This window comes from Pseudopipra pipra, chromosome 5 (genome assembly GCF_036250125.1).
Source record: "Pseudopipra pipra isolate bDixPip1 chromosome 5, bDixPip1.hap1, whole genome shotgun sequence".
Classification (NCBI taxonomy): Eukaryota; Metazoa; Chordata; class Aves; order Passeriformes; family Pipridae; genus Pseudopipra; species Pseudopipra pipra.
The window spans coordinates 42,102,306-42,122,051 of NC_087553.1; the positions used below are offsets into that span (position 1 = coordinate 42,102,306).

The 19,746-nt window shown below is 41.4% G+C and overlaps 1 protein-coding gene across 3 annotated transcripts in view; it reads right to left on the reverse strand.

The window, feature by feature from the left end:
• Positions 1-365: 365 nt before the first annotated feature.
• Positions 366-19,746, reverse strand: part of SRGAP1 (SLIT-ROBO Rho GTPase activating protein 1) — a 139,295-nt gene continuing 119,914 nt past the window's right edge. For all 3 annotated transcript variants that reach the window (XM_064655789.1, XM_064655790.1, XM_064655791.1), the window contains exons 17-22: positions 15,793-16,017; positions 14,624-14,703; positions 6,385-6,565; positions 5,692-5,826; positions 5,221-5,566; positions 366-3,442 (exon numbers count right to left, since the gene is read on the reverse strand). In XM_064655789.1, the coding sequence (XP_064511859.1) occupies positions 3,065-3,442; positions 5,221-5,566; positions 5,692-5,826; positions 6,385-6,565; positions 14,624-14,703; positions 15,793-16,017 (1,345 nt within the window). In that variant the 3' untranslated portion in view covers positions 366-3,064. The remainder of the gene's footprint in view (positions 3,443-5,220; positions 5,567-5,691; positions 5,827-6,384; positions 6,566-14,623; positions 14,704-15,792; positions 16,018-19,746) is intronic.

Here is a 19,746-nt window from a genome sequence, read left to right on the forward strand (position 1 = left end):
TCCATTTTTCCTGCAGGGAGCAGGAGGGGGAGTGGCAGGGTGCTGGCTAAGTGGGTGGCAGGGTGTTCCTGCAGCCAGTGGGAGTGGGATTGGCTGCTCTTGATGGGTGCTCAGGCAGAACTGTGAGGTTGGTGGCTCCTTGTGTGGGTTCTTCAGGTACAGAGGGACTTGAGTGAGCTTAAAGCAATGGTGTAGGAGCAACTTAAAGCAAATTAGGTAGGAGCCCATCTGGGAACAAATGCTTCTTCAGCCAAGAGCGTGATGGGACTTGATGCAGTGTGGGGTAGCTGGGGGTTGCTTTTGTCCCCTTGTGTGGGAGGTAAAGGTAGACAGGCAATCCATGTTGGAAGACATGGCAGCAAAACTACACAGACAGAACTATTTTCTTTATTATAAAGATACACTATGAGGAACAAACTTGAATGTATACTGAAGCTTGTAATGGTACATGCCAAAAATGTACAGTACTATACATAAAAGTGCATTGTCACAACAGATTAACAGTACATTTCTCTTTGAGAACTGTGATTTTTTCATGTTTTTATTTGTTCTTCAAGAGTGGAAGGAATGCAATGGGAATGCAGCCATACACAAACAGGAAAGGATGCAATGGAAATGCAACAGTACAAGAGCAAAGCTAAAGCTCCTCTAAAATTTAAAGGCACTTTCACATGTACATACTACAGATGTACATTGACACAAGTAGGTAACAGTCAACAAGCAGGAAGCTACCAGTACTGCAATTCATCAAACTTGACAGTAAAGGACAATACTGACTGGATTAGGTGTGCAGGAGTTACCCTTTAGTACGCCTGTAGTTGTAGCAGTCTCTCCTGTTACATATCCACTTACTATACTTTAAAGTATCTATAATAACCATCGAACTACACATTTAACTGTGTGAATGCACTAAGTGGATGCATTCACTAAATGCACTGTTTCTAATATTTTCTTTTGCTAAACAATTTCTAATATAAGCATTATGGAGTCCAGTATAGTTATTTAAACATACAAAATTCCCTATGCAATTTAAAGATACATGTATCCATCTCAATTGTGCCAGGTGGGTTAATTTAAAAATGCTAGACTAAAACTGCATGTAAATGAAAGCTGAAATTCCAGTTTTGTTCCACTGAGTCTAGTAAACTGGGAAAATACTTGAAAATATCTCTGGTCCTAACCAAGTGAGTAGACCCTACAGACTAGAGTGGTCTGCAGCTGGTCTGACTTAGGTTCTGGCCCTGGTGTTAGGACTGGGCAGTACAGTCGAGAAGGATGGAGGTTCACTGACTGATGCTGCACAGCCCTTTCTGGTGGCTTAAGACTTAGCCTTTAACCTAGATATGTGTGAAGTCTGGGTTGAAAAGGGTTTGCAAATACAAGCAGCAGTTTGAGACTCAGAGGTTCATGGGGTACTTTTCACACCTGGGACTTTGTATTGCATCATCTGTCTAGAGGGTGTAAATCAGAGCAGGAATAAGCTCCTCCTATATAACAACAGGAAATTACTCCTGTCACCTCAGCAATTATGTCTATCAAAGTTTGTCACTACTCTTCTCCCCCCAAACTCAATTGTTTATGTACAGTGAGTGGTACAACTTCAAGCTTTCCAACAGTGAGATCGTACAGAATATGTGGAAAGACAGATCTCAGTTACATTCAGTTGTACTCCTGTAGGTGGACCACATGTGATTTTTTTCCCCATTTTCTTCATTAGAACTTATTTTATGGATTGGATATTGGAAAATATATTCACAGAAATAATATTATGGCTTACTGTTGCAATGTGCAAAAGAGCTGTATGTTTAGTTCACGCTTTGTTAGGCGTGGGAAAGTTGACAGTTGTCACTCACACAGACATAAGAAAGGTATTGATTTCTGTCATTTAAGAAAGAGGGGAAGGGGAGGGGAAAGAGGTTATGGAAAACTTTAGTCAGCTTGAATCTAGGCAGTATAAACTCAGCTGTCCTGTGAGTGACCCCTGCACTACTGGCAGGATGTAGTCCCTCTTCAGGGTTCCTGCCTTGCTGCCATCAGCACAACTGAGCGTTTGCACCGTGCAAGGCAGTCAGTGCAGCTGGGTCAGCTCGAAACTCTGACTATTACAACTCAAATCGTGTCTTTAATTGGACATTGAGCAATAAAGTCAATGGGACAGTTTTCTGAATTACTGTGTAGTTGATCCTTTTAATCGCCTATCAGCCTGCCTAATGGACCAACAGGTTCGTGCACTCCCCAGAGCCTGGCTTGCTTAACTATGAACTTGAAATGAATTTAGCTTTCATGAAAAATGTGGTATCAGGGAATGAAGGTCTAGCTTCATGGGAAAAGGTATGCTATTACAGAGGGCAGCAAAAGTTATTTTCTAGATATATCCTGGAGATGTGCTTCAGCTGTGTCCTGAAATGCTGCTTTGTATCGGTGAGAGCCATGTGAACTCCAGCTCCATCCAGTGCTTGCCTCTAGTGAGACTGCCAACAAGAAAGCTAAAACTCGGTGCCAATTACGAGTTGTGAGGGTTTGGTGGTTTTTTTTTGTGGTGTGTCTTAAATTTAAGAAATGTGGCCTGAGATGACTTAGACATTCCATACAGACACTTAATCCTCACGTGCTAGATTTCAGTTCTTACTAACCTGCTTGAGATTTGGTGACCCAGAAATGAGAGGCCCCACCTCCCCTGAACCTCCCCCACCCCTTAGTTTTGTGCAGGATCTGTTATTATATAGCTACAGTAAGACTGTGAAGTACGGTACGACATGGCAAGCCGTTTGTGATCTGTGTTGGTTTTATTACAAATGGTGCAGCATCAAGTTTTCAAGTAAGTCTATGTTTGTTTTTTAAAACTATGCACAGTTGTCCAGTTTTTCTTTTAATTGAAACCATACAAAATACAAATGCCCATGTTAATGTAGCTACTTTCATACAGTACATTCAAAAACACTGAAAAACAAAGCCTCTCCAGTTACAAACATGAACAAATGAAGTTATGGAGCCCTGACTTCTATTGTTAATCCATCCTTTTCACTAGCATACCACAGCTGGGCACCATGGGTGGCTGAGCTGTCTACATTGTGCAAGATTTGTCAGCTGGACCCTGGGAAGGAGGGGAAGGTCCTATGCTAGGATTTGTTTTTGGAAGAACAATAGGTTTTGGCCTAAGAGCAGGAGGTTTCAGCTGCACTCCCATTCTAGGGGCCACCATGGGCTTGAAAGTACTCATGGTGTCACTGGAAGAACTAGTGCTACGGCGGATCTGAGGCTCGGAGCTCCTTAAAACAACGCTGTGGAGAGGGCTGAGCGACTCCGTAGAGGTGGCAGGGATGGGAGTGTTTTTCATTTGTTCCAAGGTGTCCAACACGACATCAGGGGCGTGTTTTGCTGAGCTCTGCCTCTCCAGCTCACGGAGCTCGTTCAGTGCCGTGTTCATCGTCTCCTCGATGTCCTGGGTCAGAGCACAGAGAGAGTGGCACATCATTCCAATTGCTACTGAATGCACAGCACCAGAGGAGCAAGGGGAGGGGGCAGAAAATGTATGAATTAATTTGCCAATCATCCTCTAATAATTATTACAGTGCTAAAACCAATTTCCACCAGACTTCTTTAAAAGACACTACAACTGATAAGATGGCAGCTTTAGCTGGACATTATAAATATTTAACCTGTTTACATGAAAGAATCAAAAAAAATACAAAAATCTGCAAGCCATTTTATTAAGTGACTGTCAGGGCAATGAATATTTGCTTAGCAGTGTTTTAGTGGTGAAGATTTCTGTCATCTCTTGGGTACTGACAACTGTAAAGATTCTAGTCCATTTGCTAACTCTTAGCTAACTGCTCCTCTCATCTAATGCTTCAGGTGTTCAGGATCTGTATTCTCTCACATGGATTATAAAACCTGGTTTTCTAAGAAAATAAAGCTTGTGTGCCTATCAGCTCTTGTCTCCTCTAGTTTCACCGAGTTAAATTTTAAACAGAAAAAACTTCAAGATATTGTTCAGTATGCATGCCTAAGAAAAACTATTTTTTTCATCAGGATTTCTGGCATTGAATGCTAAAAGAATGCACCAAGACACTGGTTTACTGCTTTTTGGTGGTACTGAGATACAACTAAGGTTAAAATATCTGGTGTTCCCTTTCTGCTCATGGTAACTTTCACACAGTTCAATCAAAGTTTGGGTTCTCTCACTGCTAAATAATCAGTAGTCTAGGCATAAAAAAATAGATAGTGTAAGACCAAACACCACTGTATGTACTTCCAGGAAAGTAAATAAATAACTTATAAGAAAATAAAATTATAGCAACATTTACAGTTTCTAACCCTAATACATGGTTCAGCTTTCTGACTAAGCATGACAGTTCCTTCTATTCCTTGCTGGAAGCAGAGTTTGAAAGCAAGAATTACCAGTACATTAAATTTTAAAACATGAGTGTCAGCGTTATTGTAAAATGTGTTTGCAATCATACTGCACCCTCACGGTGCCCCTAGTAATGTTATCCTGCCTAGACAAAATGTGAGTTCTGAAGACAGAGGTACCCATTTGCTCAAGAGCTGTCACTAGCTCAGTACAACAGACCAATGTGATGATTGGGGTCCTCCCTATTCTATCCTTCTCACCTCTCCACTGCCAGGAATAAGACTGGTAAGTGTTCACACAGGGATAAGATGGCCCATGATTTACGCAGGTGCAACATCTTGCATATTATGTTCTACTACAGGCACCAAAATAACATACAGTATGAACTATACATGACCTATATGAAAACCATGTAAAATCCACAGGAAGCTGGACAGTCAATCAGGGCTTTGAATGGTAATGGTTCACTACTAGCCAGTCAGAGCACTTTTCTCCTTACCACAATACTGAGAAAGAATTGAACACTAATTATATGCAAGTCAGAATAGGTCAGCCTTCAACAGCACACAGCAATCTACACAGCATTGTAATCATATACTGTCTTAGTATTCTGTGTGGCAGAGGTAATTTCATTACAGTATAATGGGAAACAATTTCTTTTTATTGCTTTTGCAATCTTTACTCCCCCTTGTGCTTCTTCTATTCAGGATCGCTTAATACATCTTCTTTCACACACACTCTGTTTTGAAAGCTAAGTAAGATATTCCCCTGCACACACCTTCCTACCAGTGCACGTGCTCTGTGTTACTCAATGAGATTTGCTTCTCAGAAAAGCAAGCAGTGATATAAAGAAAAAAGACACAAACCTGAGCTATTGACTCTGGGTCCAGTGGTTTATGGTCATTGAAACCTGTGTACTGACCAGATGATGTAGACCTTCTAATTGGAGGGCTATCGATCTTCTTCAGAGAATCGTGCCTGCTGATGTTGGTGAGACTGCCGTGTCCAGGCCTGCGCCGCCTTTCAGGGCTGTCGGCATTGAGGTTGCGATTTTGAAGGAGGGCTCTGGAACTGCAGTGAGCTGCCAGGTTGGGGGAACCCAGCTCCATGGCTGAGTTGGAGAGAGGGTGAGGTGGGTGTACTGGGCAGTGGCTGTCACTGCTCCTGCCCGGGCGTCTTAGAGGAGGTGGAGGTTCTGATCTCTTTCTTTGCCTGCACCAATGAAGAAGTGGTTATAGGACAATTTGTAGCGATCCACCATAAACATGTGGAGGAGCAATTACTGTGTTACCTGAGCCGTGAGCAATACTAGTGAAACATGTCATGCTGAAGCTTACCTTCCTAAATAAACATCAGAGTGACGGTCAGTAGGAGAGTTCATGTCCTTTGATGATGACTTATCCTCAGTTATGGGTCCACTACTGGCCTCACTGTCTGCTTTTTGGCTCAGTGTATCTGAGAAAGTATCATCCCTGAAGAGAAGACACATGATGAGGTGAGAAGTCAGTGACTGAAGTGGGACAGAGCACCTTGGTACTCCCAGCTTTTAAGTCCCTTAGGAAAGGCAGGCACGTTATAATGCACTAAGCCCTTGTATGTCTCCCAAAATTGCTTATAATCCTGTTTACTGAGCTCTTTACACATTGAGTGCAACCTTTCTGTGAAGAAGAACTTTGTCATCCTTGGCAAAACACATGCTTAATACTGTAAAACAAGAGTTCAGGGTTGCATTTCTCCAGTTTTTGCTATTCTGAAGTTAAAAGTCAGCAATTGCTACAAAGAGATACTCAAAATAAAATAGGTGCAGCAGCATCTCTCTTATACTGGGAACATATCCATAAAAGTAGCTTAGCCTAGTAGTAGTTTTTGATTGAGCTGTCAATTCAGGGCAATAAAGACAGAGGTATCTTGCCTAGAAGGCAAATGTTTAATCTGTCTGAGCCTTCACGCCACTGACCCACTTGGAAAACACTGCTAAATGCTTCAGATTTTACATACCACCAAGAACCCAGTCACCAGACATTACTTACATATCCTGCACCACTATGTACTGGTGAGGGACAAGACCATCAATTCCATTGTGCCTTCCTTCCCACCAGTCTTCAGATGCTCGGTGATAGAGCAGAAGGGAAGCTCCTTTCTTGAAAGAGAGTTCTCGCGCAGATCTTCCCACGTAGTCGAACTTGGCAATAGCTTCTATGGGCTCGCACTCTGTGTGGGGAGGGAAGAAGAACAGATACCAGATTTCACTGGTTTATCTGCTCATTTTGTTTTCATAAACCCAATTTTTTGCATTTTCTCAGTGCTCATTCTGAGCAGAGATGACAGAGATCAGCTGAACTAAGGCAGACTTCAGGCAGCAGTTATAATGTGCCCCTTACAAAGAAACATAATCAACCTGTGTCCCAAGTGAGAAACATCTGGCTTGCTTCACAAGCTGCAGAAAACATAACCGCATACTCAAATGTTACAACAACTGTTGCTGTGAGGGCTCCTGCATTGCTGGGGGGCGGGATGGAGGCCAGCCAATGAAGACCTCTGAAACTAAAATGAATAATCAAAGGTCCGAGGAACCAGTGTGATAAAGGAAAAGTAAGTAGGAGTGCCTTTAATATCTGCAGCGGCAAAGGAAGGAAGACAAAATTACCCTGTGCATGAGTAGGGATACTCTGTGTAACTGGGTTATGGGACTTCTTTTACGTGACAAATGAGCAGACCTAGGGAAAAGCTGATGTTTTACCCAACGCCGAAGCCTAGTGCTTTAATCTGCTTCCTTAAAGCCCTTTTTGAGCGAGACAGACGGCTCCAGACTACCTAAGGATGACCCCTCCACAGGGGCAGACCCTGTGTGGCCTCAAGTTGCTTAAAGCAGCTCTGCCTGCTCCAAAATCCCGAGCTGCCCTGGTTTCTGCAGGGGAGGCTGGTGTTTTCTGAAGCCAACCATTGGCTACAGCAGTCCTGGCTAATCTTCTGTCGGTATGTTGGTAAATTCAGCCCCACACTGGAAATGGACTCCACCCCATAACCTATGCCTGGGATGGAAACCTACTGGTGTCAGCACATGGCCCCTGTAGGTATCTTGAGAGCTGTGTGTGGGCATCAAGGAAACAGCCTTTAGTTTCTTCTACACAAAACCGAAAGCACCTGAGCTCAAACAGATTAAAATTTGTCTTCACAGTCTCAAACATAAAGAACCTGCAAAATACAGTTCTAAAAATCACACACTTTGATTATTCCAACAACTCAAGAGTCCCCTAAATGACTAATTTCTTTATGTAATTAGAGCAATATTTAGATGGAAATTAACATCTGGGCTAATGACTAGCATAGCAACTTTCTGTCTGGTGCAAATTAAAATCACTGAGGTTGTAATTCCCCAAAGAACCAGGCTGGTAATGAAAGTCACTGTCCCTTTAGGACAACATTTTGCACAGGAATGTCTTTTTAAAATTAACTTCATGCTGCAGCATGAAAACATAATGATAGCACCTTACTGAGGTTATAGTTTGCAGCTCATTTTTTTAATAACTTGTCGAGCCTGCGGAAGGCTATCTTGTGGTTTGCTGCTTCTGCAGTCACGTTAAGAGCTTCTGTCAGTAACAAACTGCAGAGTGTTTAGAAGTTACCAACTCAGAAACTTTCCAGAGATGGAACAGAGTGACATGGGGAATTCACTGTTAGAAACGCAAAAGTAATGTACGGTGGCAGAAATTACTTCAATTACATAAATACAAATAAGAACCTGCCACTAACAGTATTAATTTCTCAAAATGCATCCCTACTGGATACCCATGGAAGACCAGACCTAAGCATGTTTTGTCTCACATGTTCTGAGTATTGCTGCAGGAAAGGTGTGATCACAGGAAGGGCAGCACTGTGCTGAGCCAACTCCCTACTCCACCCCAAGACTCATGCTCAGTACCCCCCATCCAATTCATCCCCTGGAGAAGGGCAGGCTATGCACATGTGAACAAAACGCACAGAAGTCTAATTTACCTAGCAGGTTGCACCAGGTGAACTACAAAAGGGAGCAGATTGGGCCCCTTCGCTCTCTTTTTTTGTCTCTCTTTTCTCTGTCTCTTTTGTTTTCTTTTCTTGCTACCTCAGCTCTGGACCATCAATGCGGCAGCACCAGCGTGGGATCTGAGGACTGGTGATATTCTTTGTCTTCTTCCCTTGCTTTGCCTGGGCAAAGCACACCTATCATATCCTACCCCATACTCCATTTTGAAGTTTGTTGTGGGAGTGGGCAGCTTGTGGAGGTGTTTGTGGCTTATAAGCCAACACCCTTGAATATTGGTTTGTTGTGGCTTGTGAGTCAGCACCTTTGCTTGTGTGTTGTGGGAGCTGAGAACTTACTGAAGTGTACAGTACAAAATTAAAGGTTTGTTCACCTCCACTCTCGTGGAAGGAAGTCTATTGTAAAAAATTTAAGGGTATGTTAGCCAATACCTTTTGAGTCTAAATATTGGACTGGTTGCCAAAGCTATGGAGACTGTACAATAAAACAGTTCTCTGACATGTGTCTGGTGTCTCTTTTCAGCCTGATGAGAATTTATAATGAACATCATGGCTCCTACCAATGGGTCATCACAATGGCTTGCTGACAGGCATTCCTTGGTGGGTGGGTGGGGGCTGACAGGTTTCTTGGTTTTATGATTTTAAGCAAAGAAAATGTATTGACATAGAAAGAAACATTCTGGAAAACTAGGAAATCTTTAATGGTGGTATGATATTCTAATACGCTACCTTGTTGTCATTTCTAGATATGTCTACAGTCTACCTGAACAGACAAAGGGACTATAAACACAGAAAGACATTATTGCCAAATGAAAAGAAATAAAACCAAACATGCCTTTATCTTGCCTTATCTTTAAGAGGGCAATATGAAATCAAACAACAATAATTTAACACTGACCAAAGAACGCAGTTTTTACACATATCATGCGTATTGCTTATGGAATTTGTTATAACAAGGTATCACTGGAATCAGGTAAGATTGAAAAGGAGCAGACATTTGTATGAATCGTTCTCAGGCTGCAGCTAAGCTATGGGTTATGGTAGAGGGAGTCAAGAATTCAGAAACAAATCTTCCCAGGTTTCAGAGAGCCAGTCACTCACTAACGGGTAGTACTTTAAAATGAGAAAAAAAAAAATTCTACCGAACAAAAAAACTTTACAATAAGTCCTAAGATCCCAAATTTCCTGCACATATTTTCCTTTGACATTCTCCGAAGTTAGGTGGTAGTGGTCATGAGTACTGGATTGATTGATAAACCCCTACACAGAATAGCTATGGAATTTCCCATTTCTCTGCTGACTTCAACAGATCATACACTATCCCATATTTAAGTATACAAATCTTTTTATTTACAAATTAAGTTCTATCTCCCTCAGTGGAATTATGCTAATCTAAGTATCGTGTACAATGGGAATTGTATGCTTCCACTGCCTGAAAGACTCAAATACCTTTTCAGAGGTTGAAAGGAAGTTCTCCCACTAGAACCAGCTGTATGAACTGGTAATGTACCCAAAATGGATGTGACTTTTGAGATGTGTAGATCAGATTGCCTGGGTAACAAATCCCTCCTCCTCAGGAAGGAGTGCCCAGGAGATTTCACACAGATTTCTTAACAGGACAAAAAATAAATTCAGCCAGTTTTTACTATGTTGAAAGGGGCATTTTCTTTGCTTGAATGTTGCTTTTAGGCAGAAGAAACAGAGATAAAATTTCCTATAGCAAACAGTATTGAGACTGTACTTAAATAGTCATTCACCTTGCTACAAGTCAAGCCTTAATAGTGGAAATCAAAGTACCATGACAGTTATTCCGAGAAATAAATGCATTTTGGAAAGTTAAGCCACTTAATAACACGGTTACTGAATGACAGACAAGAATTTCCAAAAAGCTAAGGTGATGAAAGCTAAAATTGGGATCTGTAACTCAAATTCTGTGTGATACTGAGTATCTAACAGTAAAATTGACAGCTGAGAGGAAAGTGTAATTGCACTGCTCTGTCCATACCTGAGGGCATTCACCAGCAACAGCAAGAAGTATTTGATGACATACAGGATCTCACCAGCTATCATCTCTAGTGAATCAGACAATGCTATGGAAGTGAAAAATTAGGACAAACTGAAGAACTGTGGGAAAAACTTCCACTGCTTGGAAGAGCAGAAAGGACAGAAGAAACATAAGTGTTAATTTTAATTTTGGGATTGGAGTGCCAGATGTAGGACTAACCTCCCAACAGAAGTGACAGCACTAAAGTGGCACTTGGCTGCCTCTACACCTCAAGGCACAAGGAGAGAAAGGAGGGGAGACCATCTCCTGCACTTATTTTGGGGGGGTTGCTGTTGCTCTGCTCTGTATTTCCTCAGTTTTCCCAGGTGTACTCTGTGTGTCAGGAAAAAAGTATGTCTTTGAACATCCTGGGAAAATTGTATCCCCCAATGTCTTTATCCTCTTCTGCATCCCATCAGAGAATAGAGTGGCTTTGCAACTTCAGAGTCCTGTCCTCAGAACAGCAGTTCTCTCTCACTGGCAACAGCAACATCAAAGAAACATTGCAAGGTGTTGACAAAGCAGAATTTGGCAAAGTGTTGATGACAGCATGCACTACTGAAAAGCAAGAAAATGACTATGTGTTGGGGACACAAAAAGGACTTACAGTCTGACATGTCCCTGTAATTTTTGTTTTCAGCAGAACTACCATCTAAATTTTTACTCTACATTTATGACATATCTGTGAAGAGTATGATGTTAGTTGCATGTATGTTTTCCTAGGAGAACTCCATCGGTTTAACTTCCTCAGGAAATGCTTACTTCCTTTGAAAACAAATCTAGTCAGCCTTTTCCATGTGACTCCAATAAGAATAAAAAATTTCCAGCAATTTGAAGGTAAAGGAAATATGCTAAAAACTCGTTCAGCAAAACAATGTCCTTTGAATCTTTACTGTAGAGGCACTTTCAGGTAAAGGTTCGTCTGCAGCAAAATTACAGATCGATTTTTTTTTTTGTTTCTCAGCTTAAGTACAAATGTACTGAACTTCACAAATTAAATTCCATTTCCAGATTTAGGAGAAAGAAAAAACTCATGTGTTTTCCTTATGGGATACTTTCTGCACATATAAAAGAAGACTGAAAATACTACAGTAAAATGCATCTCCTTTTCCTTCCCTCTTCCCTTTCCAGTGATCAGCTGAAATATATGAACATCAGTAACCTTAGGGAAAAAAAAGGCAATTTATATGTTTAAAATAAAGCAGTTATGAAGTATTTATATGCTCAGTTATAAGTTCCAGCTCTCTTTCCCCCAATCTACCGTATTTTACCTCTGCACACATAATTTAATTTTCAATTTTCATAAAGTCTGGTTGTTTTCTAAATTATAATTAAACATTTCTAGCACTACTGCCACAGCCTCTAAAGATGGGTTTATTCTAGTAGGCACAGAAAGAGTCACTTGTAGTTTAACTTTAGAAAAACAGTAAGTAAAATAAATCCTTTCGCTTTTCACCATAGCCCCTGGATTATATTTCAATAACCCTGTAATTCCTGTGGGGTTAGCTGCTTGGTCTTCCATATGTATACATTTATACCTATCATTTTAGCATAAAACTAATCAGATTTTCAACACTGAAAAAAAATCCTTCATGTTTATAGAATCTGCTTCTTCCATGTCCTAACAGAGGGAAACGTGTGAGTAGCACATGTCAGATCGACACAGCAGCAATGCTGCACCTCCCTTTCTCTCTCTCCACATACAGCTGGTAGTGATGCATCCAGCATATAATCGATGAATCAATCACATTAAACCCCCAAAATACTCCAGACCTCTCAGCAAAAGCTTTTTTTTTTTTAATCCACCACATGTCAATCAGTGACTGACGAAGTTCAATATGCAAATTGAAAAATTCTCAGCTATTCTCATATCTGGAGTAAAAAATAGTTTTAAAAGGAATTGTCCAAAGCACAAACACATGAATGCATGTGCAAAGAGACGGTGAGTGCATTTAATTTAAAGTTTGTAACCTACATTAAAAATGTGCTATTACAATGGAAAGCCATATCCATGGAGCTTACAGGCTGGGAATCGAAGATCAACACTGTTTTGTATACAATGCAGGCTTGCCAATCTTTATCTTTGCAGCAGTATTTCCCAAGCTTACAAATATATTTGTGCTAACTATTATTTCTCTGTAAACACAAATGTCCGCTTCCTTTCAGCACTGAATTAATTAAAAAGGTGTGATGAGGCAACAAGAATTAAACTGCTGGCTGATCTGGTGAGCAAAAACCCATGTCTTGAGCAGGTAAATATTTTAACAGAACTCTGTCCTGTTAACAGCTATTCTCTTCAGGGTTTGTCTCCACCAGTGACACAGTTGTAACACAAGTAACGCTATGACGGGAATGTAAAACTGGTATTATAACAACACAGTGGTGGGGCAGAGCCCATGATGATCGAGGTACAGGTGATACACCATGTGTTGTCATGGTCCTGCTCCTCTGTATCCTGCTGATGTTTTCATCCTTCCTAGGCATGGCTTTGAAGTAACTGCTTTTGATTGCTGCTGAAAAGCTGCACTTGTCTCCATGCTTGCTTGCACCTTCATCTCTCAGTTTGGTCATGGGACCCTGAAGTTGGCTCCAAGATATTGAATTGTTGTGTCACCTGCATTTCACTACTTCACTTGTGCTCTAAATGACAGACAGACAGACTTCCTCATCTTCCACTCTTGCTTAATACCTCCAGTGGAAGAAGGAGCTCTTCTAAAGTAAAGCTATACTGTCTCAGAAAAATAAAGTGCAATTACGAGTTTGTCCACACTATTTAGCAGAGATGAGTTGTACAAAGATGATGGGTTTAGTCCTGCAGAGCTGGTCAAGAGGAACCCATGCACAGGCTGTCTTGTAGAGCTGTTGGTATTCCTGACTGTGGGCACAGCACGGCTATACACCCCAGGCAGAAGATTGATTTCTCTGCTATCCTCAGTTTTTCGCCCTTCTGTAATGCCTGCCTATACAACTTTCCCTCCTCTCCAAACAGCTGCATTGACAGACTCTGCCTGCCCCTCCTCACCTCGGCAAAGTGGAAGAGACAGACAATCTGTCACTGACAGCCTGTGTACGTGACAAAGCAGATGGGTACAGCTAGAGTGGAACTATTGCTTACATTGTTCTGTGTGCAATGGGACCACTGTAGCCAGGTTTCCTATAGATACATCTTCCGGTTCCCCTTCCCTATGGCAACCGTCCAGCTCCTAAACAGCATCCCTTATGACATTCTTTAAAAAAAAGAAAAAAAAATTCCTTCTCTGCTGTAACTGTTTTCCTCCCCTTTTGTCCCCTCTGTCTTTTCCTCTTCCTCCTTCCACACATCCTCTGAAATGGACAAAAAGCTTTTGTTTCTGCTGCTGCTAACTGCATGTGTGCTGGTTGCTCTGTCTGGGTTGCCTGCTGGCCTAATATGCAGTGAGCTCACACTGCAATATGCTGCTCGTCTCTACAGGGAGTGTTATTCTGAATCCTTCACCTCTAATGGGCTACTAATTCTCACAAAAATGGTAGTTATTTAACAATTTTGATATTTCTTTCTACCTGTTCAATTTGTTTGACACTAGGCAGAAGTTACTGTGAGTGACATCTGAAGGATGGTTCAACTGTCACAAACACACCTTCATGACATGTGGTTAAAAAGAATTAATATAATAGAGATGCATCAGTGTTTTCATGGATATCTACTGTACCCAGAACATATGTCAGAGCATATGTGACTGATATTTACAGAAAATTACTACTGTTTCGCAGTTTCACCGTGGGGGGTACACACATGTTTTTTGGTTGTCATAAATCCTTTAGACAGAGCAGCTTTTAAATTCATATAAAAATAGAGCCTGAATGGCAAATATCCCTTAGCTGAAATATTTAAAGGCAAGCTTTTGAGGAGTTTAGTTTTTGCAGACAAAGAGTCACTAAAAATGTAACATTATGTCAGAAAATAATATGTGCTGACTGAAATAGTTTCTCTCTTGCCCTTCCTGTGACTGGGCAAATCAAGAGAGAACAAGGAAACAGCTGGTCAAACACAGATGAATCAAGAGTGCAAAAGCACACAAACAAAGATTAAAGATTTACTACTGAACACCAAGACTGAAATTTCCTTCTTTCAAATGAGACACAATTAGGAAAGGAAGAAGGTCTCCTGCAATGGAACACCTGTAAAACTTACTCCCATCAAAAGCGCAGTAACGTAACAGACGTACCGTCTTCACTGGTGTGGGGCTCTGTACTGGCATCCTGGTCCACTTCCTCCAATGTACCATGTTCGCTGTATGGGCTGTCACTGAAGGGAAACAGAAAGTTGAGCAGAGAGTGAAACCACACACACCAAAAATATGTCACCCCCATGAGATTATTTAAAATTATTCTTATAATGTTACAAAGTTACGTGCAACATTATGGAAGAAGCCTACATACCCTTCCTTGAAACAAGATCTTCCGGTATTAACAAGTCCTCAGAACATTTGAATCCTTTATTTATAAAAAGTGTGTGTGTGTGCTGTCAAAGGAATGTCCCGGTTTTGGCTAGGATATAGTTAATTTTCTGCCTAGTAGATGGTTTTGCATTTAGGATGAGAATAAGGTTGGCAACACACTGATGTTTTAATTGTTGCTGAGCAGCGCTTACACTAAGTCAAGGACTTTTCAGCTTCTCGCTCCACCCCGTCAGTGAGTGGGCTGGGGGGCACAAGAAGCTGTGAGGAGACACAGCCAGGACAGCTGACCCCAGATGACCAAAGGGATATTCCAGACCATGTGGTGTCATGCTCAGTATATAAACTTGAGGCAAAGCTGATCAGGGGCTGCTGCTCCGGGACTGGCTAGGCATCAGTTAATGGATGGTGAGCAACTGCACTGTGCATCACTTGCTTTGTATATTCTAATTATTATTGCTATTTGCCCTTCCTTTTCTGTCCTATTAAACTGTCTTAATTTCAATCCATGAATTTTACTTTTCTCCCCCCAGTTCTCTCCCCCATCCCACTATGGGGGGAGTGAGCGAGTGGCTATGTGGTGTTTAGCTACTGGCCCAGTTAAACCATGACCGAGAAAAGGAGCAGGCATCCCAAGCTGAAATTTGATAAGGTGGTTCACAGCCAGAGTAACAAATTTCCTATCCGTCTGTGTGCTCTGCACAGTACACCTGGAATTCTGGCTGTGTCTGGCTGAACATATGCTGTAGGGAACCTCATCATAATTGACTTTGCTTCACTTTTTTATAGTTAACACTTTATTATGTGAACCTAAATGCTCTTCTCATTTATCTTCATAGTTCTATTGTGTGCAAAAATAATTCTGTATCACAGGAATTATCCAGACAACAGCCTAATGATTTTGTTAAGATGATAGGAAGGGCAATATTCTGCCTTACCAGTAGTCATCTCCAGCCATGCATTTTTCATATACAGGTCCATCAAGTTCCTTCACATCCGGAAAAATAGCCTCATGATGGATGATGATAGTTTTGATTATCTCATTCACATGCGCCTGACAAGACACTTGGTCTTGTATGTCTGGAACAGGCATCAGGGTTGGCCCAAAACAAATGGCCAGGTTGTATGGATCCATCATGTTTTCATCACTGTACTGTGAAAGGCTGTTATAACAGAAAAATCAAGAAAAATTGACTTTTCTACTGTGACTAACCTTAACCTGAAAACTGGAGGAAACTGTATGTTCGATCACAACTTAGAGATTTCCTGTTCTCACTGATAATCCTACATAAAGTAACAAAACAAAAAAAGATTTCTTCCATAGGCTATGCCCTTTATGAAGTGAGTTTATACCACATATATGTATGTAAATGTATGTGTTCCCACACTACCATGTTTAGTGTACACTGACTTAATAGGCTAACATAAAATGCATCAACTGGTGCTGTTTCTATCTCATCAGTGCTTATCCTTGGAGCTCCAAGTGAACTGGATGCAAAGTGGGTATACATTTCTCATCGGTGCTTGATGCACCGCTCCCTTCAGCTGGCTATGTAACTCAGGCAGACTGAATTGCCTTATGGGGGCAACTAATTTCCTGGATCTTGCAAATTCTCTTGTGACTTCAGGTTGCTGTTTTTACCATACAGCCTAAAACTCCTAAGGACCTTAACTTCTGCCAACAAACTTCTACAATAGTTTCATAATGGAAGTGTCCAAACAAAAGGCTTCGATTGTTCTTATTAATCTATCTTTGCAAATTCTCCGTTCTTCCAGAAAATGCAATGTTTTCAGTTTTGAATGAAGAGTTGCTATGCATTCCCTTTTTTAAAAGCATTGGCATTTCTAATGGAAATGTTAGTTTTTGAGTGGTTCTATGTGGGACCAGTCAAACAGAACCTGAAGTGCTCGGATGCCCTATACTGTGTTGTTCTGCACTCTGAAGCAGCATACGAATTCTGATGTTTGGTTCTGTTCAAATACAGCAACGTATTTCCCCTAGAAAGGGAATTTTAGAGAGTGGTTTCCACATACAAACTATACAGATGTATGAAGCAAACCTTCTAAATTACTTCCCTCATAACTACTTCGTAAAATTAATCATGTTCCCCCTTTTTAATGCCATTTTATCCTGTCCTGTATGTTAATTGGAGACATCTTGTTCTACCAATTTATAAGGTGATTCAGCCTTTAGATGTGTGCAAAATTGTGTAAAACATTATAACTATCATCATGAAATGTGAAGTTCTGCTGATGGCTGGCAATATGCAGGGCTCAATACTGGGGCTGATGCTATTTAACATCTTCATGAATGACTAGCCGAGGGGATGGAGTGCACACTCAGCCAGCTTACAGATTATGTCACACTGGAGAAGGTGCAGTAAATATAAAGGTCAGGATTACCATTTAGAAGGACCTTGACAAGACAGAGGAAGGGACAAACCGGAATTTCATCAAGCTCAAAAAGGATGAATGCAAAGTCCTGCCTACAGGATGGACTAATTCCACATACTGTTAGTCTGGAGCTGACTGTTGGTTAGCAGCTCCCAAGGAAAAGCATTGGGAAAAGCCCTTCTTGGACAAGAAGTTGGATGTGATTCAGCAATGCATCCTCCTGCAAAGAAGTCTATCTCAGGAAGAGAAAAGCCAACAGGTCAAGGGAGCTGATTATTCCTCTTCTACCTGATGCTCATGAAGCTGCACATGACACTTCTGTATCTAGTTCTGAGAGACTGGCAAATTGGTGCAAATCCAGAAAAGGACCACTAAGATAGCTGGGGAGCTGCAGCATACGGGTTATGAACTAAAGTGGAGAGAACTGGGTTTGTTCAGCCTTTGCAAGAAAAGGCTACTGGAGAATTTCGCTGCAATCACCTACTGTATACAAGATTATAAACAAGAGCGAGACAGACAGGTGCAAAGGGATGAAAGGCAACAGACACAGCAAGGGATACTCCAACTGAAAGCAGGAGAAAATTTCTTTACTGTGAGAGTGACCAAGTACTGGGACTGACTGCCTAGAGAAGTTATGGAGTCATTGCCCACTGAGGTTCTTGACTCCACAAAGCCTTGAGCAACTTATAGAATCATAGAATAGGTTGGGTTGGAAAAGACCTCCAAGATCATCAAGTCCAACCCCTGATCCAACTCCAATTCCTATATCATGGCACTAAGGGCCACGTCCAATCTCTTTTTAAAAACCTCCAGGGATGGTGAATCCACCACCTCTCTGGGTAGGCCGTTCCAATGCCTGATAACCCTCTCTGTAAAGAATGTCTTCCTAACATCTAACCTAAACCTCCCCTGGCAGAGCTTGAGCCCATGTCCCCTTGTCCTATTGTTGGTTGCCCGGGAGAAGAGACCAACCCCCACCTGGCTATAACCTCCCTTCAGGTAGTTGAAGAGAGTGATGAGGTCGCCTCTAAGCCTCCTCTTCTCCAGACTAAACAACCCCAGCTCCCTCAGCCTCTCCTCATAGGACTTGTGCTCAAGTCCCTTCACCAGCCTCGTTGCTCTTCTCTGGACCCGCTCCAGCACCTCAATATCCTTTCTGAACTGAGGGGCCCAGAACTGGACACAGTACTCCAGGTGTGGCCTCACCAACTTGATGTAACTTTAGAAGCTCTGAGAAGTAGGCTACAGGAGGTGAGGTCTGCCATGAGATCTGTAACTTCATGTGGCCAAGCAGGCATAACTGCATATGCAAAAAGCAGAATGAAATTTGCAGAAAGTCAAATCATGGGAATGTTTTTCCTCTGGATGCACGAGGAGCAATTTGGAGGCAGTAAGAAGGAAGTAAGTCTACTTCCCAAATTGCATTCCTGTGGAGAGCACAGATGTAGCAAACATGACTGTGTAACAAACACCACCCCATACAGCTCTGGTCAATCTGTATGTTTAAGCAGAGGAGAAGCTGTGATAAAAGCCCTTACAACATTTACATGGTGTCACTTTTGGGGGATGAATTCTGTTTCAAATGAATAGTTATTTTCATAAAACTTTAGATCTCTGCCCCTCTCTTCGATATTGCTTGAAAGCGGTTCAGAAACTGCTAGAAGAAAGGAAATGGGAACAGCTGTGAATACAGGCATGAACAAATAACCCAGCTGCAAAGACCCTGTTACTATAGGAACAGACAGGCTGGATGAAATGGGGAAGGTCGCAAAGACAGAATGAATCAGCAAAGGGCAAATTTAGGGAAAAAAAAGAGGAAAAAGGTGATATGAATACAGATCTAACAGGAAACAGACAATATGGCAGCAGAAAGAGAAAAGCTAGAATCAGGGCAAAATGCACATAAGCAAATTTTTCTGTGAAAACACTGGGGGTCAGCAAAAACCAGAGAGGGCTGTGCAAGAGTGGAGGGAAAAACAGTGCAATTTCCCAACTTGTCTTTTATTTTCTCTTCCAGAATGAAGAAGTTTTTTCTGGGATGATGAAGACATGAACACCACTTTCCCTTTCTCACACAACTCTTCTTCCAGCCTGTGTTTTGCAATGTGACAACAAAGCTCCTTCATATCAAAGCATACACAGGAGATGTATGTTCTTTATACTCATACCCCTGTTATAAGAAAATAGAAGCAGCCACAGGAAGTCTCACGCTGGCAGTGTCTAGCATTAAACAGGTAGTTTGTAGTGCCTTTGTTCCTTGAATATACTAGGGTTCTTTTTTCCCATCAGGAGATAAAAGTCAGCTTAAGATAAGGAAAAAAAATTTTTTAAATTGCATAAACTATTTTTAATGTAGTTACAGTAGTTTTGCCATTTTTCTTATCAGCTTATTTTGTTGTCAGCTTTAATGCTGTAGCCTGCACTTCCCATTTCAGACAAGATTTTAATCTGTCTAAGTATAACCTTGTTCAGTTTTGGACAAATGAAATTTTAATTTG